Source organism: Nyctereutes procyonoides, unplaced genomic scaffold (genome assembly GCF_905146905.1).
Source record: "Nyctereutes procyonoides isolate TBG_1078 unplaced genomic scaffold, NYPRO_anot_genome, whole genome shotgun sequence".
Lineage (NCBI taxonomy): Eukaryota > Metazoa > Chordata > Mammalia > Carnivora > Canidae > Nyctereutes > Nyctereutes procyonoides.
Genome location: NW_026575128.1, coordinates 3,041,350 through 3,064,643, shown reverse-complemented (window position 1 = coordinate 3,064,643; position 23,294 = coordinate 3,041,350). Strand labels below are relative to the sequence as shown.

Sequence of the window (23,294 nt, the reverse complement as noted above, 5' to 3'; positions counted from 1 at the left end):
ATGGAGATTTTTGTCCAGGGGAGAATTGAAAAGGTGGTCTCTTTCAGTGGGTGTAAGGGAAGGAAGATCTGAGACAAGAGAATAAAGTTAGGAACTCAGTGTACTCACGAGGGGACATCCTGTTAACAGGTTTTGGTTGTTTTTCCCTTGGGTAGTCATGTGACATGCAGAATTTAAAATGATCTCTTCTAGTTGTATTTCCCCACAGGAATTCCTGCCCCTTCAGTGAAGTCTGTCACATGTATGTGGACCTTGCCTTCATGGCAGCCCTTGGAGTGAGCATATCCAGCAGGGGGCTAGGGAGGAGTCCTGCAGGGTGGGAGGCTTCAGAGCAGTCATGGGAGGAAGAGGACCTTCCCTGAAGGGGAATAAAGTATAGAGCAGCCCATCATAAAGGACAAGGCAGTCAGGGTACAGGTCACGGCTTTGAGTAAAGGCTTAGGGTGAACTCTCGGAATGACTTCTGGGGACTGAGGGAGCTTCAAGCCCAACTCCTGGCCAGGGCAGAGGGTGGGGTGAAGTCTCGGGAGTGAGGTGGGGAAAGGTGAGGGTGGAAGCCCCTCAGTCAGTCCCAGCCCCTGTCGTGGCCGGTTTTCCCACAAGGTGCTGGGCTATGAGCTGCGCCTGTGTGTTGTCACTGCTCTCTGCTCCCTGGGAACGTCCTTGAGAATGAGCAGGATGGTTTGTGGCCAGGTGAGGACACTTCCACATGCCCCCAGCCTCATCCTTCACCTCTCATTTCTTACTGATGGGGAGAGAAGTCCTTAGAAAGCTCAGGGAAAGCCACTACCACCTTCACTTTGGCCCTATTAGAAGGAGGGAGCAAAGCTGAAAGTCTCCAGAAAGGAGTGGGGTGAGGAGAGAGGCTTAAGAACTTGCTACTTTCCCTTCTAAGGTCTCTTGCTCCCACCCAACATAAACCCCAGCGCCTGGAATTCAGAGGAGAAATCAGTTTCCTGCCTGGGGTTTAGAATACAGTCTAGGGGCACCTGGGTGGGTCAGTGGTTGAGCATCTGCCTTTGGCTCAGGGCGTGATCCTGAAGTCCTGGGATTGAGTTCCGCATTGGGCTCCCCCCGGGGAGCCTGCTTCTCCCTCTGCCTGTGTCTCTGCTTCTCTCTGTATCTCTCTTGAATAAATAAATAAAATCTGAAAAAAAAAAAAAAAAGATTACGGTCCAGCCCAGCCCCAAAGTCCAGCTCAAAGCCTAGAACCCAGAGCCCAAACAAGCCCAGCCCAGTTCCAAAGTTCTACACTAAAGCCCAGAACCCAGAACTCAGACCACAGAGATCAGAACTCACTCAGTTCAGGCCCGAAGTCTAGCCAGAGCTATAAAGACCAGAGCTCAGAACTTAGAACCAAGTCTTGGACCAGGAACCCAGTTCACAGCCTAGAACCCAGAGCCAGAGGGCTGGAAGCCCAGAGCCTAGAATTCAGACTAAAGCTAGGTCCAAAGTCTGGAGCACAGAGCAGCCCGGAGTCCAGTGAGAAGCTACCCAAAAGGGGCACTTGGGTGGCTCAGTCGGTTGAGTGTCTGCCTTTGACTCAGATCATGATCTCAGGATCCTGGAATCGAGCCCTGAATCGAGCTCCCTGCTCAGTGGGGGCCTTCTTCTCCCTCTCCCTAGGCTGCTCCTCCTGCTTATACTCTGTCAAATAAATTTTTTTAAAAAAAATTTTTTAAAGAAGTAGGACACCTGGTGGCTCAGCAGTTGAGCATCTGCCTTTGGGTCAGGGTGTGATTCCAGGATCCAGGATCGAGTCCCTCATTGGGCTCCCTGCATGGAGCCTGCTTCTCCCTCTGCCTGTGTCTCTGCCTCTCTCTCTCTCTCTCTGTCTCTCATGAATAAATAAATAAAATCTTAAAAAAAAAATAAAAGGAAGCAGCAGCAGCTACTCAAAAGCCTAGAACCCAACACAGACCCATTTAGCTCCAGGACACAGACCCCAGCCTAACGGGGGGCTTAGAACCCCACACCCAGCCCAGATCCTAGCAGACCCTGATGTTCCTCCTAGCGGCAGCACCAAAGGGAGAGATCAAGATTGCAAGGTGAGAAGGAGGAATTCCGGATTTCAACCCTACTCCTGGCAGGAGAGGACGGGGAGCTGATGTTGCGTGGTGACAGGTGGAGTGTTCTGTGGGCTAAGAGGCCCTGTGCTGGGAGGTCAATCCTGGGGACTCAGATACCAGGCAAAACAGGGCCCAGGGCTTTCTTGGCAAGGATAACCCCTCAGAATCCCAATGGGATAGGAAGCAGAGGCACTGCTGATGACTTGCTGTGTGACTTTGAGCAAGTCCCTTCCCTTCTCTGATCTTACTGTCCCAGAAAGGAAGTCAGGAAGTGTTTATCTTAGACCCACAGACCCAGAAAAATAGAAGAAGGGCCATTACAGATACCCCTTTCATTCATTTCATCTTTCATTCATTAAATATTTATTGAACATGTATTTATTGAAAGTTGATGTTAAACAGGGGGATGAAATGGTCAGATTTGTTTTTATCTGTCATTGAAGACTGGATTAGAGAGGGCCCATTAGGGCATTGTTGCGACAGTCCAGGAATTGGCAAGTGGCAATGCCATCCTTATAAAGTACAGACCTGGTCGTTTTACTCCTCTGCTCAGAATCCTTGTAATGGTTCCCCATTGTCTTCAGGATGAGGATCCAAGGCCTCTTCCCATCTTCTCAGTTTCAGGCCTTATCAATTTCCCATCCAGCAAATGCCCAGCCCCGGCTCATTTCTTCTACAACCACCATCCTCCATCACTCTTCCATCTGTGGTGTTCCCTTTGCCTGGCATGCCCTTTCCTATCTCAGGAACTCTTATTTATCCTTCAGGGTTTGGCTCCATCATCACCTCCTCTGTGAAGCCTTCCCAGACTTTCATCCCTCAATCTGGTATTTTCAAGTCTGTGCCTTCTGACAGATGTCCATTAGGCCCTTGGCCCATTTTGTAACTTAGTCTGCTTATGTTTGTCCCCATGACTAGATGTGACTCCCTCAAATGACAAGATCATCCATGCCTCATCCACCTCTGTGTTGCCGGGGGTGGGGTGGGGGCCCAGAACAGACTCAGTGAACCACTGACAAGCCTACTCTAATACTACCTCCAAGTAGCTTTCATTTAAAAAAAAATTTTTTTTTTAAATTTTAAGTAAACTCTACACTACACATGGGGCACTAACTCATGACCCTGAGACCAAGAGTTGCCGTTCTACCAACTAACCCAGCCAGGCACCCCTAAATAATTTTTAAAATTTAAGGCCCTGGGGTGCCTGGGTGGCTCAACTGGTTGAGTGACCACTCTTGATTTTGGCTTGGACCATGATCTCAGGGTTGTGGGATTGAGCCCTGTGTTGGGCTCCATGCTCAGCATGGAGTCTTCTGGAGATTCTCTTTCTCTCCCTCTCCCTCTGCTCCTCTCCCTGTGCTTTCTCTCTCTCTCTGTCTCAAATAAATAAAGTCTTTTTAAAAAATTAAGGCCCACGTGCTTTAATCATTTTATTTATTTATTTATTTATTTATTTATTTATTTATTTATTATTCATGATTGAGGGAAGGAGCAGAGGGAGAGTGATAAGCAGACTCTCTCCAATGAGTGGGGAGTCCTACCTGACCGAGGGCTCGATCCCAGGACCCCGGGATCACTACTCGAGCCGAAGTCAGTCAGACAGGTTACCATGAGTCTGAAGGTAGCCACCAAAAGCCAGTTCTCCATATGCCATAGTGAAAGCAGAAACAGCCATTACTTGGTGTTAGGTTGTCCAAACTGCTTTTTTGTGCAGATGGTAAAAGAAGGCCTAGAGGTGGGGCTTCCCAAGGCAGGCTCTGCTTCTGCCGTGCTGGCCTTAGTCCGGCAAGTTACTTACTCTGAGAATCTTACTGAGAGGGTCAAAGCCAGCAAACCAAAGCAGGGCCTCCACGCAGGAACGTGGTGTGAGCATAAGGAGAGCCAGAGCAGAGTCCCAACCAGCCAGGAAGGGCAAGGTATTGCTCTGTCTTCAGCCCCCACCCCATCTTTGGAGGCCAGACTCTAAGCTCCTGCTCAGAGAGCACTTTGCTTGATTTGCAAATCCTGAGGTTACCTGGTAGGTGGGTTCAACCACTGGGGCCATCTCAGCACTATGCCATGGCCTCAGATGGTATAGCTCTCAGCTCAGAAAGGCTCTCTGGCCTACTCAGCTTCTACTCCTTCATACCTCTCCTTGCCAGAGTCCTCTTGAAGAGTAGGGATGTCTCTCTCTTCTGGGAAGAATCTTCAACTGAGGGGAGTCCAGGATGAGAAGATCCAGGAATGCTGGCTGGTTGGTTGGGGGAGGCACTGGGGGTCCCAGGGAATCTCTGGGCCCTCTCCAGTGACCCTCACCTTCTGACACCTGAGGCTCAGAAGTCAGACCCATCACCTAGCCTGGTCCGAAAGTGCAGGATAGGGGGCCTCCCCATGGAGTAGTCTGGAGCCTCTTGTGGTCAGATGGATCGGTCTTGGGGCCTCTCTTCTACAATTGCCCAAACAACATCCAGGCAGGAACTAGCAGCCTCCCTGGTGACTTCAAGGGCCCTCAGACACTTCCTACCCAAAGGACTCTCCTGGGACTATCAAGAGTCCCTCCTTCCTACTCTCTGCCCTGCCTCCTCCCCACAAGACAAACAATAGGGGCTACATGGAGAGTGGCCTGGGACATCCCCATCAGCTGCTGTTTTAGGGAACACTTGCTCCAGGGCCTGCTCAGTCCTTACCTCTAGCTATTCCCTGGCTTCAGAGCACCACCCCCCAGAATGTAAACTTACTAGTGGCTCTTGAGCTAAGTATATTTTAAAGTCCAGGCTGATCTCTTTTTTCCAGAAGTCAGGGTGGTGAGTCTTCCGAGTAGGCACAGAAGAGATCTTCCATTGTATAGAAGTAGAAGCTATCATACTTGACAACTCCTTCCCTTGGCACCACAACCTCAACAGCTCCACCTGGCAATCATGGCCTGATAGCATCCAGTAGTGGTGGAAACACCACCTTGTATAACCAGACAGAAACCTAGCCTCTAGCTATGAATGGCAAAATCTCTCCCCTCTGACTGAAGTGGTCTTGCTTGGTAAGGTTTCGCCAAGGGTACTAATAAGGGTAATCACCACCACCATCACCATCCTTTTAAAAGTGCTTGCTCTGTGCCAAGCACTATTTTAAACACCCCACTTAATCCTCATTCCAACCCTTTAAGATAGGTACGATTATTATTCCTATTTGACAGTTGGGGAAGGTGAGGTCTAGAGATTTGGTAATTTGCCCAAGAGTAAACTGTCATGGTAGAGATACGAAGCCAGGTAACCTGTCCCTGGGATCTCTGCACTTAACTCTGCTGCTCTGCCTTCCAAGAAGCTCTGGGGACCTGCTGGCCTCCCCCAAACATTCTCAGGGGATTATGCTAGGGCATACAAGAAGCCGACTGGGCTGGACATGATGCCCATGAGAGCACAGACAGGTGGAGAGCCACAAGGAGGGGGATGCTCTGAAATTCAGTTGCCCTAGCCTGTGAGGTCGGGCTAGACTCAGAAGTGGTCAAGGACAGCTGGGAGGGTAGTCCTACCAGAATGGGGAGCTGTCTGTCTGCCCTTTAGGGAGAAGCGCTTGTCCTCACTGCTGTCCTAGATGGAAAGAATGTTGCTATGATCAATGGGCCCAGGCCTCTGCTCCAGGCTCCTGAGGCTAGTAAAGCCCTCTGCTCATCATGGACAAGAGCCTCAGCACAGCCCCTTGGATTCCAGGCCTGGTGGTGTGGGGGCAGAGGGGAAAGGAGAGTGGCCAAGAGGGCCAATGGAGACACGTGTTCAAGATTGGAGGACATCTCTAAGTGACAAGTCTATAACCACACTCCTCACCATCAGAAGGGGCCTCACTCTGGGTTTATAAAACTAGTCCCTACTTCCCCTCTCTTGGCCTCAGTTTCATCATCTATAAAATGGGGAGGGATAAAAACTACCCCAACTACCCCCCTGCCCAGTGGTGTTGTGAGGAGTAAATGAGATGGTGTTACACAAAGCACTTAGCATGGTGCTTGCCTGGCATACAGTGGGTGCTCAATAATTGGGAACTTTTGTATTAGGGGTGCTCTGCTTCTATTGCTGGTGAATGTCTCCGGAGGAATGTTGTGGGGCTCTGTTCCCATCGACAGTATGGATGGTGGAGTTGAAGTTGCAAGGAGCAGCCTGGATCTAAACTTAGGGAGAGAAAGCAGCGAGCAACAGAAACAGCATTCAAAATAATTTCTACAGGCTGGAATGAGCAAGATGACATTGTCCTTCTGGGAGCTTCAAGACATTCACACAAAGCCGAGGATGGGAGAGACCTGACTTGACCCCAGCTCTGGTGAAAAGGGTCTGAATGATTTAGTTGATCACAACCTGATGGGAACTAATCATGGGAGAGAAAGGCTCTGGAGCCCTGCAGTCTTAGGCTGCATTAACAGTGTGTCACGTCCAGACTGGGGGAAATAATAGGCCTATTGTGCTGGCGTGGTCAGGCCATATCTGGAATCTTGCATTGCTACACTGACAGGCTGGAATCAGGCCAGGAGGGGGACCAGCCCAGCTTCGGCTCCCAGGTACTTGTCCTAAGCACTTCCTGTGCATTTTTTTGGTTTCATACCCCAAGCAACCCTCCTAGGTAGTCACCATTAATATCTCCACTTTACATATGGGGAGGGTAACTGAGCTGCTCAGGACCCGCCACACAACTAGTAAATGAAGGAGCCTGGGGCTTTTCCAAATGGGCTCCTCTTGTGCTTGTACCGGAGGAAGACAGAGCATGCATCACTGAACACATATTTATTAGGTTCCTAATAGGAGTCAAGTCCCAGCTAGTCTGTGGGGACAGCAGTGAAATAGATGTGGTTCCTGTCTTCCTGGGGTTCATGGTGGTGGGGGGGGGGGTGGAAATCACTGCGTGGTGATATGGGAGTAAAGGATTTAGGGCTGGAGGGATCACAGACTAATACAGCCGACTTAAGCCCAGAGAAGGGAAGAGACAGAAGGGCAACACACTGCTTGCGTGGAGCCATGGGGGCCAGTCCACACCTTTTTCACCGTATGCAGCTGCCGCACCCTGGCCTTCTCTGCTCAGCAGTGACCAAGAGCTGTGTGCCAAGATGGGAGCAGCTAGGGCACGTGAGGAGGCTTGGTGTGGCCATCCTGGGATAGCCAGATCTCATCTCTCCTCCCTGAGATCGGAAATCTTAAGAAAGAAAAAAGGAGCCGGAAGCTGAGCAATCACAAGAACAGGGCTGAGTGGCCTTTGAGAATCCCAGCAGCCCCTTCGCTAATTAGAACAAAAGGGCCCCCACCTGGCCTCTTGAGTGTCTGGGAAGCCTGGGGTGATGCTGGCATGAGGGACCCACCGGGTGGTAGAAAAGCATATTTTAAGGATCTGGGTCTGGCGTCTGTTCCAGACTAATGCCCACCTTCTTTCAAGGGTTAGATTGCTCAGTCCTCTCTTTTTCAAATCTTTCCTTGATTGTTGCAAACCAGAGGGCCCCCGCAGCTCTGGGTCTCCCTGGGCTTTTAGTTGGGGAGACACATATAACCCCATTTAGCCTTCTGGTCTTTTTTTTTTTCTGAGAGGGACAGAGCAGGGCTGTTAAGAGAAAGAAGGCTCTGGAAACTGGCAAAACCTGCCAGGCCTGGCTCTGCTGCATAACAGCTTCACATAAGAGAAGTGAACAGCTGGTTCACTTCTCTTAAGTTTGCATTTCCTCAGCTATAAAATGGGGATGATGGTCCCATACTCAGGTCGTTGCCGGGAGGACCGAATGAGATCACGTCAAGCATGGAGGAAAGCATAAAGCCCCCCCATAACAGGCCACTGTGATTACCACGGTGTACAGTGGCTGTGGCCCCGGCTCCTCCCCACACCTGGGAGCCCCCCTGCCAGCAGAGGCAGCCTGCCTCGTCGGTCCCCCCATCGCCCAGAGGAGCCAGTGTTGGAAAGGGGGACGTGGGTCTCGGGGGACGACAGAGGGCCAGGGGCACTGGGAGTGCCGGCCTGCATCCTCCCTGCAGGTCTGGAGGCCAGGGGGGCTCCCGCTCCCCAAGGGGGCGTGTGGAGGGGTGGAGGGGGCGGTCAGGGCCTGGGCTGCAGGCCAGCCTCGGGGAGAACTCACTCCGGGGGACCTCGGGCAGCTCCCCTCCAGCCTTAGGCTCAGTTTCCTCGCGCGCGTCAGATGAGCGTCCGGGTCTCCTCCCGGGGCCGCGGGGAGTAAGCTCAGCCGGATGCGGCTTTTGAGAACGTGGCCGTAGCGGCGGAGCTGCCGGGAGCTCGGCGGGCGGAGGGCGGCGCGGGGCGCAGAGATTGGCTGCGGGCGGGGCGGCGCGGGATTGGCCTGGGAGGCCCGGGCGAGCCTTTAAGAGGCGCGAGGGGCGCGCCGGGGAGCGTGCGCCTCGCCCGCCCGCCAGGGTAGCAGCGCGCGGCCGAGCGGCAGCCACGACGGGAGCCCGGGCGGCGCGGAGGCCGGCGGAGCGGAGGAGCGACCCGGCGTCCCGGTCCCGGGCGGCGGGGCCCGCGGGTCATGGCCAAGGGAGAGGGCGCCGAGAGCGGCTCCGCGGCCGGGCTGCTGCCCACCGGCATCCTCCCAGCCGCTGAACGGCCGGCGCAGGTCAAGGTGAGCCCCCCCGGGCCCCCGGGCCCCCGGGCCCCGGGCGGAGGGCTGGGGGTGAGGGCGAGCGGAGGCGGGGACGTCTGGGGTACAGGCTCGGTTCCGGGACGCCCGGGGCGGGCGGGGTGGGGGGCGGTGTCCTGGGTACGGGGGCTGATGCTGATGGAGGTTTGGGGACCCCGCGCCCCCTTTTGCGCACCCCCTACCCCGCCCCTCCGCCGGGCGGCCCAGCCAGAAGCTTCACGTGGTGTCCGGCTCTTTGAATCGTTTTTGCGTTCTTCCGTGATGAGTGGCTTAGGTTTGCTGCCCTGGAAGCCAGAAAGACCTCCTCCGAGCCCCGGGGAAATCCCGTTAGTTCCCCAACTCGCAGCCCCTGCTCCCCACCCCCACAGGCCCACGCTTGCGGCTCGGCTCTGCGGTGAGCCGTGAGCACAGCTCAAGTTCATTCATAAGAACCGGAGCCTCTTCCGAGGCGTTCCGAGGTGGGAGTGTGGGTGTTGGCGCTTGCGCGGGTACTTTGTGCCTCCTGACCTTAGACCCCGTCCCAGGCTTCCTTGGAACTCATGAAGGACCACACGAAGCCTGGCGGCTCCAGGTGGTGTGGGTCTCAGGCAAGAGAGAACTGCCTTTTCCTTTTGGTTTTATTAACTGATCCTTGCAAAGAGCCAGGGTGAGCAGTTAGGCTCCTACCTCATCTGAGTAATCTCCACTTTCCCTGGGCAACCTCAGTCTTCCTAGTGCCCCACCCAGATAGGGACCCGGCACCCAGAGGCCGCTCCTCCCCTCTCCAGGGTTCCCTAGGAGCAGGAGATGGGGGACAGCAAGAGGGAGGGTAGGACAGCTCCTGGGTTTGCCTGAAGCTCTGGCTGTCTACAGGGGCCACGGTGGCTCAGGGACAGATGAAGGAACAGCTGTGCCCGCAGCCAGCTGGGCTGGGCCCCTACAGCTCTCTAGAGTCCTCACCCAGTAGGCAGGTGGGTCTCGGCCTCTGAACTAGGGCGGGAGCAAGGGCTGGGCTTAGGCGGCTCTTGGCAAGAGGATTTTCAGGTTGTGGCGGTTGGTGCTGGGTGGGGACGAGTCCACTGCTGGTGCATGCTCCCCCCTGCAACTTGACAGCAGCATGGCTGAGACCCTGGGGGGAGTCTTTTAGGGATGGCGGGCTGCTAAATTAACTCAGAATCTGGGAGTGGGGTGGCTTAGGGGCAACTTCCTCAGTATGGAAGTTTCCTAAGACAGAGAATACCTTTCTTTTCTTGTGGGAAGTGAGATCTCTGGGTGGGAACAGGGCAAGGCAGTCTTGTTCCTCCTGGCAAAGTTGGCTGGAGGGATGGTCCTGCCTTTAGAACATTCTAGGTTGGAAGCCAGGATCTTGGGTCTTTTTTCATCCTTTCCTCTTCTTCCCAGAAGGAACCGAAGAAGAAACAACAGTTGTCCATTTGTAACAAGCTTTGCTATGCAGTTGGAGGGGCCCCCTACCAGGTGACGGGCTGTGCCCTGGGGTTCTTCCTGCAGATCTACCTGTTGGATGTGGCTCAGGTAAGTTGGCTGAGCCTGCCAGGGCTCCTCCACCATCCTGAGGTGAGAAGGACTAGGGACTTGGGGTAGGTTCATTCAGTTTTCCTCATCTGTGAAATGGGACTGGAACCCTTACTTTGCTGCCTCTCAGAGTCAGCAGTGGGTGAGAAATAAGAAGGCTTTGGAAAGTATCCAGCAGAGGAATCTGTCTGCCCCAGGAATCTTAGGTGGTGAGGTCAGGCAACTTCTTGCCTGGCAGGAGCAACAGAGCCTGGAGGGGTAGGTGGTGGCGTGAGGGAGAATGGAGCCTGCTGGTGACACTGTTCTAAGAAGAGACTGGTACACCATGTCCCCATTTGGACAACAGTCAGATGGCCCAACTCAGGGGTTGCTAGATGTCACCAGGCTTAACTCACCTTCACCTAAGAAGCAGAAGCATAGCAGGGGGCAGAGGGGCCCCCCAGGGCTGGGCTCAGGCAAGGTGCACAGTACACGGGGTCTTTGACTGGGAGAGGTACTTAGAGTGAATCAGGGCTCCTCTGTGTTCTGAGAAGCTTTGGCCAGGAGTCTAGCATCCTGAGAATTCATCTTGCTTGGATGGGAGAGAGGGAAGCTCCAGGGCCACACGCTGCACTGGCTGGCTTTTCTGTGTAGCATCTGACTCTGCAAGCAAAGCACCTTAGTTGTATCCATTTCCAGGTGGGGAACGCTGAGCCGCAGCAAGGGCAAGTAGCCTCATTCAAGCAGCTCGTTTTTGAGCAGATCCCATGGGCTGGGGTCCTAAGTGGGGTACAAACACGAGGAAGCTGCAATCAAAGTGTAGAGCTGTTGTCAGGAGTGGGAGGGTAGGGAAAGTCAGATGGGGAAGCTACGGTGTGGGGAGGCCGCTAGCTTCCTGGCTTCCTGGGGCAAAAGCAGTAAGAGCTGTGATGGATATAAGGAAGAGTGTTCTCTTCCGGAGAAGCTGTCTCTTTGGGCCTAAAAGGTTTGTGGAGAAGGGGACAGTTTGAGTGGATAGTGACCGACCACTTTTTAAAAGCATCTAAAGATTCCTCTTTGCACAGCCAAGACAGACCTTAACCTGTAAGACAGGGATGTGAACTCCAGTCCTATAAGCTAGAGATCCTAACTCCCATTGTACAGATGGGGAAATTGAGGCCCACTGTGGTCACCCAGCATATGCCCATTCTGACAGCAGGTGGCTGGAGCTTGGGGCTGTGAGAGCGAAGCATGGAAAGGATTCTGGATTCATTCTAATGGGTGGGAGTGTTTTCAAGGGCAGTGGAAGGGAGGACATATGGGAGCAGATCTGGAAAAACTTCTGAGGCACACACTGCTACTGACTGCTATCAGAGAACTGTTATTATCGCTATTAACAGGCAAGTGAGGATGCTTAAGGCCTGTGTGAGAGCAGCGCAGAGGCCCAAGGGCCTGGCTGAGACGCGGAGGGGGCCCCCCTGCTTTTGCCTACCTTTGAGGGTTGAGATGAGTAGAAGGATGAAGGGGTCATCTTGTACCTGTTCCCCATTCCAGGTGGAACCTTTCTTTGCCTCCATCATCCTATTTGTGGGCCGAGCGTGGGATGCCTTCACAGACCCCCTGGTGGGCTTCTGCATTAGCAAATCTTCCTGGACCCGCCTGGGCCGCCTCATGCCCTGGTGAGTAGAAGAGACGCCTTCCAGGTGGCAGAAGGCAGGGCTTCCAGCACGTCTACTAATTCTCGATTCTTCCATCTGGCTTGTCACAGACTGGGGGGTGAGGAGAAGAAATGATGCAAAAACCAGTGTTGAAACCCTGGCTGAAGTCTCAGTTGCCCCAGGCCTGGGCACTGGGATGCCCTGCCAATTCATTCCCAGGCTGGCCAAACCACTCGCCCGAGCAGCCTCCCCTCCACCAGGCCCCATTGCTCCCCGAGGTCCATTCCCTTCTGTGAAGCTGGCATTCTAACTTCTCCCGTTCAGTCATTTCCCATGGTGGCAGAGACAGTGCTGCATAGTGGTGGAAGGGTTGCCCTCTGCAGCCAGCCTGCCTCAGTCTCACCAGCCGCAGCTGTGCAACCTTGGGCAAGTCACTTAACATCTCTGAGCCTCAAGTTTCTTCATCTGCGAAATGGAGCTAATAATTATGCCTATCACATGGGTTTAAGGTGAGGATTACATTTTTTTTTTTGACACGTAAAGGACTTAGAACAGTGCTTGGCATGTAGTAAGTAGTATGTAATCGGACGCTGTTTCAGAGTGGCTCCCGGTAGGGCAGGGGTGGAGGGCAATGCCCAGAATGGGACAGCAGACCATAACCTCTGGCCCATCGGATGATGTAAACTACCCTTTCCCTTGATCCGGAGCTTACGCTCCCTCCACAGCCTCAGGCTATAGGGCAAGGTGGGGGGAGGTCGCACCACAGAAGAGACAGCCAAGGGAGACACAGGGGCAGACTGACAGGCTGGAGCTCTGGTTCCCTCCAGGACATCCTGCCTGCTGGGGGGAGGGGGTGGACATGCCCCTTTCATCTCCAGCCCATCCAGGCTCAAGTGGGCGCCTTCCTGCCCCAGGGGTGCCCATACCTGGTCTCCGGCCTTCAAAGCTCTTCCCACAGCCCCCCTCTACCCCTACAACTTCCTTTCCCACGAGGCCCCCCTCCCACCACAATCCCGCCAGCTTCTGGCTAAGGCCCAAAGTGGGGCCTTTGATCCAGGCTTCACTGCAGGGGGGGAGGCAGTGGGAAGGTGGCGGGCGGGGCATGGGGGGTGCGGTGACAGGAAGGCAGGGAAGCCTGCCTTACCTGGCCAGGCTGCCCAGGTAGGAGCCAGTGGCAAGTCTCTGGCCAGGGCCTGAGGCCCTGGCAGCTGGTGGGAGGTGGGGCCAGGCTGCCACATCTCCTCATGAGGCCCAGCCAATGGGAGGCGGCTACCCTAGACAGCCCCTTGCGGTGGCGGCTGCTGCCGGGTTACTTCCAGTCACATTCAGTTTCTCAGCCCAGAGGAGAGAAGGAGTGACGAAGGCTGACGGAAGGAGCCCTTGTTCTCTGAGGAGACACGTGGAGTCAAGAGGGAGGAGGAGGGCGGGGAGGGAGAGCGGAGGAGGCCCTCCCCACGGAAAGTAGGGTCTGAGGGCCTCACGCTAGGCAGGTGTGGCAGCCAGCTTGGTGCAGCTGCTGGGGGCCCTCCAGGCTGGTTTTGGACTTTGCAACAATGTCTGTGTGCATGTCCTCACCTGTCTGGGTGGTAAGTCCCACTGGTACCTCCTGACTGGTACCTCCACCCCGGTGTCTGAGTGCATGCTGGGTCTCCTGTGGATGGAGGGGCTGCCGTGTAGGGTGTGGGGCCTCCTGCCTGCGCATGCCACAATAAGGGCCTAGGTCCCTCAGGCCTGGGACCCGGCACCTTCTTTGAGCATAGGAAGAGGCTGGGCCTCTCAGGGTTTATCAGCCCCCATGGCCCGCTCTCCTTCCAGGCCTCAGAGCAGCCTCTGCCCCCAGCGAGCATTTAAATCTACGCTTCAGACCAGGAAGAGTTTGACAGACACTTTCCCTGGAGTTCCCAAAGCCACCTGGCGAGAGGCAGGGTGTCCCCAGGCTCCCGTGGGCAGGCAGGCGCGGATGGCGCAGGGCTGGGCCTGAGGTCTGATTCCCTGGCTGTGGACCTGTGCTCTCCTGCTGAGCTTTCCTGGTGCGATCGTCACAGCAAGTACTTACTGTGTCCCAAGCACTGTTCTACACTTTAATATCAACTCAAAAGTACTTCCACTCTAGGAAATAGAACCAGAGTCCTTCCAGCGGCCAGTAAGGCCTTCCATGACCTGGTAGGTCCTCCAGGTCCTGTGTCCTCCAACCCCGGGCCCTAATCCCATCTCCTATGCTCACTCCACTCCAGCCCCAGTGGCCTTCCTACTACTCCTCAGACCTGCCTGAGCATCTCTGTGCTGACTCTTCTTGCGCGGCACACTTCGGCCTCAGACAACTGCAAGGCCAACTGTCTCCTCTCAGTCAAGTCTTGGCACAGATGTCGGCTCCTCAGCGAGAGCTCCCCCGTCTACCCTGTTATCAATTGTAGCCTCATACTCCTAATCCCCTTGAGCCTGCTTTCTTTTCTCTGTAGCCCTTAATCACCTTCTAATGTGTTAAAGAACTTTAAAAAAAAATTGTGGTAAAATATACATAACATAAATTTTGCCATTTCAACCATTTTTTTAAAAGATGCATTTGTTTATTTGAGAGAGAGTGTGGGGGAGGGACAGAGGGAGAGGCTGAGCACAGAGCCTGTTGCAGGGGCTCCATCCCAGGATCCTGAGATCATGACCTGAATCGAAATCAAGAATCAGCCACTTAACCAACTGAGCCACCCAGGCACCCTGCCATTTTTTGTAACCATTTTTTTTTAAGATTTTATTTTTATTTATGTGTGTGTGAGAGAGAGAGTACGAGTGAGGCAAGTGAGAGGTAGAGAGAGAGGGAGACCAACTCAGGGCTCCATCCCAGGATGGACAGAGATCGTGACCTGAGCCAAAGGCAGACACTTAACCGACTGAGCCACCCAGGCGCCCCGATCATTTTTAACTTACTATTTAGAGTCATTGAGTATATTCTCATTGTTGTGCAGCCATCACCACCATCCATCTCCACACCTTCTTCATCTTCCCAAACTGAAACTCTGTACCCGGAAAAAAATACCTCCCCACACCTCCTTCTGCACAGTGCCTGGAAACCACCATTCTACTCTCGGTTTCTGAATTCAACTGCTGTAGGTATCCTGTAGGTGGGATCATGTAATACTGGTCCCTCCGTGACTGGCTTATTTCAGTTAGCATAATGCCTCAAGGTTCATTTGTGTTGTAAAATGTGTCAGCCTTTCATTCCTTTTTAAGGCTGAACCATTTATAGATAACTTTTTAGTTATGTCTATTTTTCATTTGCCAACTTGAATATGAGTTTCACTGGAGCGATAACTTCTGTTTCATTCACTGATCCATCCTGAGTCATAAGAATATCATAAGAATAGTGCTTAGCACATAGCACTTGAATATTTCTTGAGTACATATTGAATATAATTAGGTGCTATTACTATTCTCTCTGTTTTAAGAATCTTATTTATTTATTTGGGAGAAAAAGAAAGGGAGAGCACAGAGGCAGGGAGCCCAATGTAGGGCTCGATCCCAGGACCGATCATGACCTGAGCTGAAGACAGATACCTAGGCGACTGAGCCACCCAGGAACCCCTACTATTACCCCCCCCTTTTTAAGTTGTATTTATTTATTCATGAGAGACACACAGAGAGAGGCAGAGACAAGGGCAGAGGGAGAAGCAGGCTCCCTGAGGGAAGCCTGATGCAGGACTTGATCCCAGGACCCCGGGACCAAGCCCTGAGCCAAAGGCAGACACTCAACCATGGAGCCACCCAGGTGTCCCCCTACTATTCTCTATTTACAGATGAGAAAATGAGCCTCAGAGAAGTTAAATAACTTGCTCAAGACCAAGTTATCTATAGTTATTGGTAGAGCCAGAATTGGATTCCTGAAGTATGGCTCCGAAGGCCTTTCTTTTAGCCACTGCTCTCTGCTGCCTTTCTATGCTGATGACCTGAAGTCAGTCCATCCTGATGTCTAACCACATTTGCAATGGTGTGAGATGCACCAGTGGGAAGGCAGACATTCACCCTCCCTTATGTGATTTCATTAGGCCTGGTCCTTCACCTGGAGTTGGCCTCTGCTACCCTTGTGTGTGCCCACGGTGTGTGTATATGCGTGCGTGCACGCACATATAAGAATACCAGTGTTGGGGTTGCTCCTGCTTCCTGCCTCCCTGCCCTGCCACCTGAGGTTTAGCTGTCATCCTCCAGTCCCCCAGCCCATAGGAAGCTCCCGCCCATGGAGCCCTCTCCCTGGGGGCAGACGTAGGCAAGACTCAGCATCTGACCTTATGCTCCATGCTCAGGATTTCAGTCCAGGGGCCTTGTTGCTGTCTGGGCTCCAGGCTTGGCCATCAGCCTCCACCCAGAGACCCTGGGGTGGGTGTATTGGAGTGGAGGGTGGGGGGAGGAATCCCCTTCCTCGGCAGGCACCCTGTGGGAATACAGAGCAGTCCAGGCTGATCCCAGATCCTGGGGTTTGGCCTCCAGTCCCCACTCAGACCCTCCCTTTCCCCAGGATCATCTTCTCCACACCCCTGGCCATCATTGCTTACTTCCTCATCTGGTTCGTGCCTGATTTCCCACGGGGCCAGGCCCTATGGTACCTGCTTTTCTACTGCCTGTTTGAAACGCTGGTCACGGTGAGTGTGGGCCCCTCCCCTGGGTGCCAGTGGGGAGGCATGAGGGTGGTCCCAGGGCCTGTAGGGTTGGTGCAGGAAGCCACATGGGCTTGCCCATCATCTGACTGGCTGAGGGCCTCTCTTCCATGCCAGTGTTTCCACGTTCCCTACTCAGCTCTCACGATGTTCATCAGCACAGAGCAGAGTGAGCGGGATTCCGCTACTGCATATCGTAAGTCTCCCTCCAGTCCCGCTGGCCCCTCCGCCAGGGACCCTGACCTTCCTATCACATTTCTTCCCTTGCTGGGAGTGGGTTTGAAGCCATCTCAAATATAACTTGATCCCTTTATCACTCTGGTGAGAACAGGGAGGCACAGGGATGCCAGAGGTCAGGCCAAGTCTAGGCCAAGGTGCTGGGTGCCCCACCATGTACCACCACCATGTACCTACCCTCCTGGAGTGGCTCCCATCACCGGGGGCCACACCTGGGTATCTGTCCACCCGACCTTCCTCCCTGGAGGCCTACAAGCCACGAAGCCCCTCCAAAGGACCTCTTTACTGTTCAGGGATGACTGTGGAGGTGCTGGGCACAGTGTTGGGCACAGCGATCCAGGGGCAAATCGTGGGCCAAGCAGACACGCCTTGCCTCCAGGACCCCAGTGACTCTGCACTGGCCATGGAAGGTGCTAATCACACACAGAGCACCACATCACTCAAAGAAACGGTGAGGCCCTTGGTTGTGTGGGGATTTGGGGAGATGAGGCACAGAGGGGTGGTTTGTCATCATCCTCAACCTTGTAAATGTTTATTTAATGTTGGGCCATTGATCTACAAACTATTAATACGCCCACTTTCCAGATGAGGAACCTGTAGCATAGAAAGTCTAAATAATTTGGCCAGGGTCATAAAACTAGTTATTTACAGAACCCAGATTTGGGGGAATTTGAGTGGTGGCCTCTCACACTCCACAGCCTGGCTTCTTAACATTCTGTTCCTCCGGACTTTGCCATCGGAACAGCAGCCGGCCCAGGATGATTCTCCCATTTCATGGGTGGAGACAGTGAGACTCCAGAGAAGGGACTGGCCTGTGGAACTGCTGAGAGCTGGGATGAGATCACGCTGACTGTCACCTTTATCCTCTTTGTAGCAAAATGCATACCTGCTGGCGGCAGGGGTCATTGCCTCCATCTATGTCATCTGTGCTGTCATCCTAACCCTGGGTGTGCGGGAGCAGAGAGGTGAGGGGCCCCTGGGGAGCGGTATAGGCCCTAGCACCGCATGCCTTTTCCCTCTGCCTGGGCCTCAGGCTTTGAGAGGGGCCTCTGCTCCTTCCTCACTGTCTCCTCTGGCCTCTAGAACCCTATGAGACTCAGCAGGCTGAGCCGATGTCCTTTTTTCGGGGCCTGCGGCTGGTCATGAGCCATGGCCCATACGTCAAGCTTATTGCTGGCTTCCTCTTCACCTCCCTGGCTTTTATGGTGAGTGGGGGGGGGGGGGGCTCCGACATGCTCAGCCTGAGAGTAGGGCGGGTACAAGAGGGGTGGGCTAAAACATGGACTCGGGATGTGACAATGCCTGAGGGACAGATGGAATGGGGTTGGGGTAAGCAGAGGTCCCAGGAGCATGGGGAAACATGGGCACTGACATCACCTCTTTCCTTGCATTTCCTTCCCCCCTACCCTGCCCGTCTCCCAGCTGGTGGAGGGGAACTTCGCCTTGTTTTGCACCTACACCTTGGGCTTCCGAAATGAATTCCAGAATCTGCTCCTGGCCATCATGGTGTGTGTGGGGCCCTGAGGGTGGGTAGGCAGCCTGGGCTTCCAGACGGTTCTTTGGATAGTCAGAGGATGTTTCCCAGACTGGGTAAGGTGAGGAGGGAGGAGTCTCAGAATCACTGGTTGGATCTGACCTCCAATTGCTTAGGCAAGACTGAAAGATATTCCAGTTGGAAACATAGCAAAAGCTAAGGCATGGAGGCCAGGAACTTAGAGATTTTGTGCTCAGTCGTGCTCAGAGAAAGTAGGAGAAGCGACTGGAACTAGCTCTCAGCTCCCCTGGGGAGCCATCAAAGGTGACACTGCCTAGATGGTGTCATCTGGCGGCTCTCAGGCAAGGCTAGGGGTATCTTTGAGGGCCTGGGAAGGGCAGCAGGGGTTCATGACTAATCCCATTCCCTCACCCCACTGTGTATCCACAGCTCTCGGCCACATTCACCATTCCCATCTGGCAGTGGTTTCTAACCCGATTTGGCAAGAAGACGGCTGTATACGTTGGGATCTCAGTGAGTGGGGCTGAAGGGGTACGGCCCCGGCTGGGTTGCGTGTCGCTGGTGGGCGTCTCCAGGCTGACTCATCTCCCGTACCCACCCCTTCCACTAGTCAGCAGTGCCATTTCTCATCTTGGTGGCCTTCATGGAGAGTAACCTGATTGTCACCTATGTGGTAGCTGTGGCAGCTGGCATCAGTGTAGCAGCGGCCTTCTTACTACCCTGGTGAGTATACAGGCCCACCTGGCTATGTTCCCCAGCCCCCTCCCTCCTCCCTACTTCTGAAGTTCCTTGCAGGGAATTCTGCACAGGCTTCTCCTGCAGACCATTCTGTGGGTCCGTGTTGGGGGCAGGATAGGTCTTTCCTATACAGTTCTACAGGTTGTGAACTGTGCAAAAAGATCTGATTAATCAAGGTGTGACATGGGGGGCTTAAGTCTGGTCTGTGCTCTGTTCACCAAGCTGCAAACCTAGAGTGGGGCTCCACCTCGGAGGAAGCGGCCTTCTTATTACCATGAAGTTGCCATGTCTTCACAGAGCTGTGCACCCTGGGGCTACAGAGTCCCAGAGGGCTACCTCTTCTAACTGACACAGAGATGCCACACGGGCTAGTGGGGGCCCAGGGTGGGGGTGGGGGGTCCTCATGGCTGCCACCACTCTGCAGGTCCATGCTGCCTGATGTCATTGACGACTTCCACTTGAAGCAGCCCCAGTCTCACGGCACTGAGCCCATCTTCTTCTCCTTCTATGTCTTCTTCACCAAGTTCGCCTCTGGAGTCTCACTGGGCATCTCCACCCTGAGTCTTGAGTGAGTGGCGGGGGGGGGGCGGTCCTGGGGCAGCGCAGGGTGGGGCGAGCCCCAGGTGCCCTGCCCTCACCACTCCCCTGACCACTGGGTCCCACAGCTTCGCCGGGTACCAGACCCGTGGCTGCTCACAGCCGGCACGTGTCAAGTTCACCCTGAAGTTGCTGGTGACCATAGCTCCCATAGTCCTCATCCTGCTAGGCCTGCTGCTCTTCAAGCTGTACCCCATTGACGAGGAGAAGCGGCGGCAGAACAAGAAGGCCCTGCAGGCTCTGAGGTGAGAGCGGGGAGACAGAGGAGGGGGCTTCGTCCAGCCTAAGCCCTCCACTCCTGCCTCTTGGGGCCAAGTCCTGGCTTACCTCCTGCACACCATCCCTCGAGGGCCCCTCCTCACTCCCCTGCCCATTGCTGATCCATGGTAATGGCAGCTGACCTCTCTTGGATACTCATCTGCATGCCAGGCAGTGTGCTGGGTGGTCTTACATTTATTCATTCAACAAACACTGCCAGGCACTGCTCCAGTGAGACCAACAGAATCCCTGCCCTCACGGAATTTACATTTTGGGGAATGTGCACTCACGTTCTCTTACAGTCCTTCCACAACCTGAGGTGTCAGGAGGGTCCTACGATTCCCACTCTGCAGATAAAGAAATCGAGCCTTAGCCCAGAAGAGTGACTGGCCCAGCTGATAGGGAGGAGAACTGGGCTTTGAGCCCTGGCATTGTCACTCCAGAGCCTGTACTCTTCACAGCTCTCTTGGCATGCAGGACCTCAGGTGTGGCCTGAGTCTGCCTTTCTGGAGACCGGGAGGCACGGTGAAGTGAATCATGCCAGACCATCAGCCAGCCCAGGTCAAAGCGTAGTCTTGGGGCTTGTGGTGCAGACAGACCAACTGGCAGTTTCTGAGTTGAGAGAGGGAGTGAGCAAACTGAATACATCCTATAGGTTAGACTCCCCTGACAGCCGGCTAAGACTATTGGGCCAGGGTCCTGTGAGGAACAAGGCAGCAGGGGACAGGGGAGGGGTAAGGATGCTTTTTCCAACCCATCTCCTCTGGTTCTTGCAGGGAAGAGGCCAGCAGCTCCGGCTGCTCTGACACAGACTCTACAGAGCTGGCCAGCATCCTCTAGGGCCTGCTGTGTTGCCCGAAGCCACCACCCACAGGGCCTGGGTACCAGACGACAGGAGAAATCAGGGCCTGCTTGCCTGTTTGCTGAATAGCTGGTCTCCAGGTGCCAGAAAGGGAGCCAAAGACTCGAGAGTAAGTGGCCCAGGATACCTCCTGTGCCTACCATGGGGAGGGCTGTTCATACAGCCACCTGCCTCACGTCTGCCTGCCCACGGGGCCAAGCCCAGGGGCTGCTACTGTGAATATGCCAAGGACTGATGGGGCCTAGCCCAGAACACTAATGTAGAAACGTTTTATACAGAGACTAATTAATAACTTAATGACCATGTACATAGCAATGTGTGTGTATGTATGTGTCTGTGAGCTATTAATGTTATTAATTTTCATAAAAGCTGAAAACCAGAGGTGCTTGCTTCTGTCTTTGCCCTGAGAACCCTGTGTGCCAAGACAGGAACAGTAAGCGGCAGGTGCCCTGGGGAGCAAGAGTGTGTCTGGAGGCATGATAAGAGCATCAGCTAACATCTACTAAACACCTATCTGTATCAGGCACAGTGTGGAGGCTTTATAGTTCCCTCTGCTAGTGTTCAAATTTAATCATTGAAACCGTCTTGGTCTGTCAGGACTACTCCACTTTTTTTTTTTTTAATTCTTCTTATTTTTTTAAGGAGGCTCCACACCTAGCACAGGGCTTGAACTCATGACCCTGAGATCAAGACCTGAGCTGAGATCATGAGTTGGGTGATCAACCCACTGAGCCCCTCCCCTCCACCCCAGGCGCCCCAGGACTATTCCACTTTAAAGTTGAGAGGGACCTGGCTAAGGTCGCATGGCTAAGAGCTGCCGAACTGGAATCCCCACCCCAGGTCTGTGACACTCCACCCTTCTGCTCCGCTGAATCTGAGTGACCCACTGACTGGCAGACGGCCACTCTGCCCAGGCCTGCGTGCTGTGTTTCCTGGCCTGTGCATGCTCGAGCGTGTGGAGCTGGCACATCCTCTATGTGACTGGGGCTGGGTGAGGTCCTAGAGACCTGTGATTCTTTGCCCACAGCTGTTAATGATGGTGTTGGAAGCTGAGAATGTACCTGGCTGGGTGGGTGGGTATGGTTTGAGGAGGGAGTCTTGCCACTGGTGTGCTGGTGAAAACCCACCGCTGGTGGGGAGGAGGTTGCTGGGGAAGACCTTCGTGTATAGCACTTGTCCATCTGCATGGTGTAATTGCTTCCACTATAGCCAATTTCAAGTTACCAGTGGTTGTACTTGGGCCAAATTCCTGAAAATTTGACAGTTGGCTCTCACAAGCTGGTAGGAGCTTGCCCCAGCACATTACTGGGTCTCACACACTTAGGCCAAGCTCCAAATATTGGGAAAGCGAAGCTGGCAGGATCAGGGGCTATGGGTCCAACTTCCCTATTTTACAGCTGGATAAATGGAGGGCAGAGAAGAGAAGTGCATAGACTATTCAGGCGTGGTTTTTACTCTGGGTATAGGGCTCCATTTTTGCTCTAAAGTTCTACCAAAGTATTTTCATAAATTTATCAAGTGTCACTAACAGGCACAGCTATAGGCATAATTCCCCTATGAGGTAAGTACATCATCATCCCTGTTTCACAGATAAAGAAACTGAGGCACAGAAAAGGAACTTGTCCAAGGTCATCAGGCAGTAAGCGGAGGAGCTGTTTGAACCTGAGCTGTCTGGCTACAGGACCCACTACTTTAGGCCATTATGTGAACCAGTAGTCTGTCACCACCAAGCCAGGTTCTGTTGCCTTTACAGCTGCCATCTCAGGGTCAGGCTGCCTGGGCTGGGCAGGAGCCCTGGGCTCTGGGCTGGCCTTTGTAGCTGGAACACTCAGGAGCTCAGATAATGTTTGCAGAGGCCCATTCCTACCTCCCCCTCCGTCTACTCCAATAACCATGCAATCCTGTCTTTAAAAAATAAAAATTTTAAATTTCCTAAGCCACTCAGTCTTGCTTCTTTCCCATCCCTATAGTCACTTACTGGGTCTCTCACCGGATGATCATACCAGCATCCTTGCTGGTCTCTATCTCTGATTTGATCTCCTGACATTCCTCTGCAAACTCTCCAAGATAACCAAAGTAGCCCTATTTAGAAACCCTTGGATGAATCCCCATTACCTTCAGGAGGAAGTCTCAGACCCCTGCCAATCTCCCTATTCCCACAGGTCACCTGCCCAGCCCTGGAATATACCTCTGGCCCCTGGTCCATCTGGCAGATACTGCTCCAATGTGCCTTGTTTCCAGAATGCCTCTCTAAAGCCATTCCTGCCCCCTGTGTTCTTTGGGGATAGCTCTTGAGAGGCCATGCTTCTTCCACTGTAGTTTCCTATACTGAGCCCAGGGCCAGGCACAGTGGGCTGAGATAGGGTGGCGCTCATGCTGCGGAGTTTTTAAACATGAGCTAGAACAAGAAGGCTTTGTGAGCCACTCCCAACTGGCACTGACCCACCATGAAGTTTCTCTCTCCTCAGTTTCCCCCAGCTGTACAATGGGGATTTGTAATGGAACACCCTCTCTTCAGTTTCATACTCACAGAAAATTGTTCTCCTCAAAGATCCCCTGCCTATTTCTGGGGGGAAGATATGGTAGGGGGTGGGATGGGTAGGAAAACAACCTGGGATCCCAGAAACTCCTTGGGTTGCTGGTGACTCCATGTGCCTTCTGGGCAGCTCGTACCTATT

General features: G+C 53.8%; 2 protein-coding genes across 5 annotated transcripts in view; one reads left to right on the top strand and one right to left on the bottom strand.

The window, feature by feature from the left end:
* The window catches only part of MYCL (MYCL proto-oncogene, bHLH transcription factor), a 35,928-nt gene extending 27,607 nt beyond the window's left edge, over window positions 1-8,321 (bottom strand). The window contains exons 1-2 of the mRNA XM_055341553.1: window positions 8,143-8,321; window positions 4,198-7,217 (exon numbers count right to left, since the gene is read on the bottom strand). The gene's annotated coding sequence lies outside the window, so the exon portion shown is untranslated. The remainder of the gene's footprint in view (window positions 1-4,197; window positions 7,218-8,142) is intronic.
* A 103-nt stretch (window positions 8,322-8,424) lies between these two features.
* Window positions 8,425-20,997, top strand: MFSD2A (MFSD2 lysolipid transporter A, lysophospholipid). Of its 4 annotated transcripts, XM_055341544.1 has the most exons (15): window positions 8,502-8,640; window positions 9,511-9,608; window positions 10,039-10,170; window positions 11,683-11,807; window positions 16,291-16,414; window positions 16,547-16,625; window positions 16,960-17,117; window positions 17,541-17,631; window positions 17,750-17,871; window positions 18,089-18,172; window positions 18,591-18,674; window positions 18,772-18,884; window positions 19,324-19,467; window positions 19,565-19,741; window positions 20,531-20,997. In XM_055341544.1, exons 2-15 carry the CDS (start codon window positions 9,534-9,536, stop codon window positions 20,592-20,594), a joined length of 1,572 nt encoding a protein of 523 aa, XP_055197519.1. In that variant the 5' UTR covers window positions 8,502-8,640; window positions 9,511-9,533; the 3' UTR covers window positions 20,595-20,997. The 4 variants fall into 4 exon arrangements, with proteins under 4 accessions (XP_055197518.1, XP_055197517.1, XP_055197520.1 ...); XM_055341543.1 differs by lacking the exon at window positions 9,511-9,608 and having other exon boundaries at window positions 8,425-8,640; window positions 10,042-10,170; XM_055341542.1 differs by lacking the exon at window positions 9,511-9,608 and having other exon boundaries at window positions 8,425-8,640.
* Window positions 20,998-23,294: the final 2,297 nt, after the last annotated feature.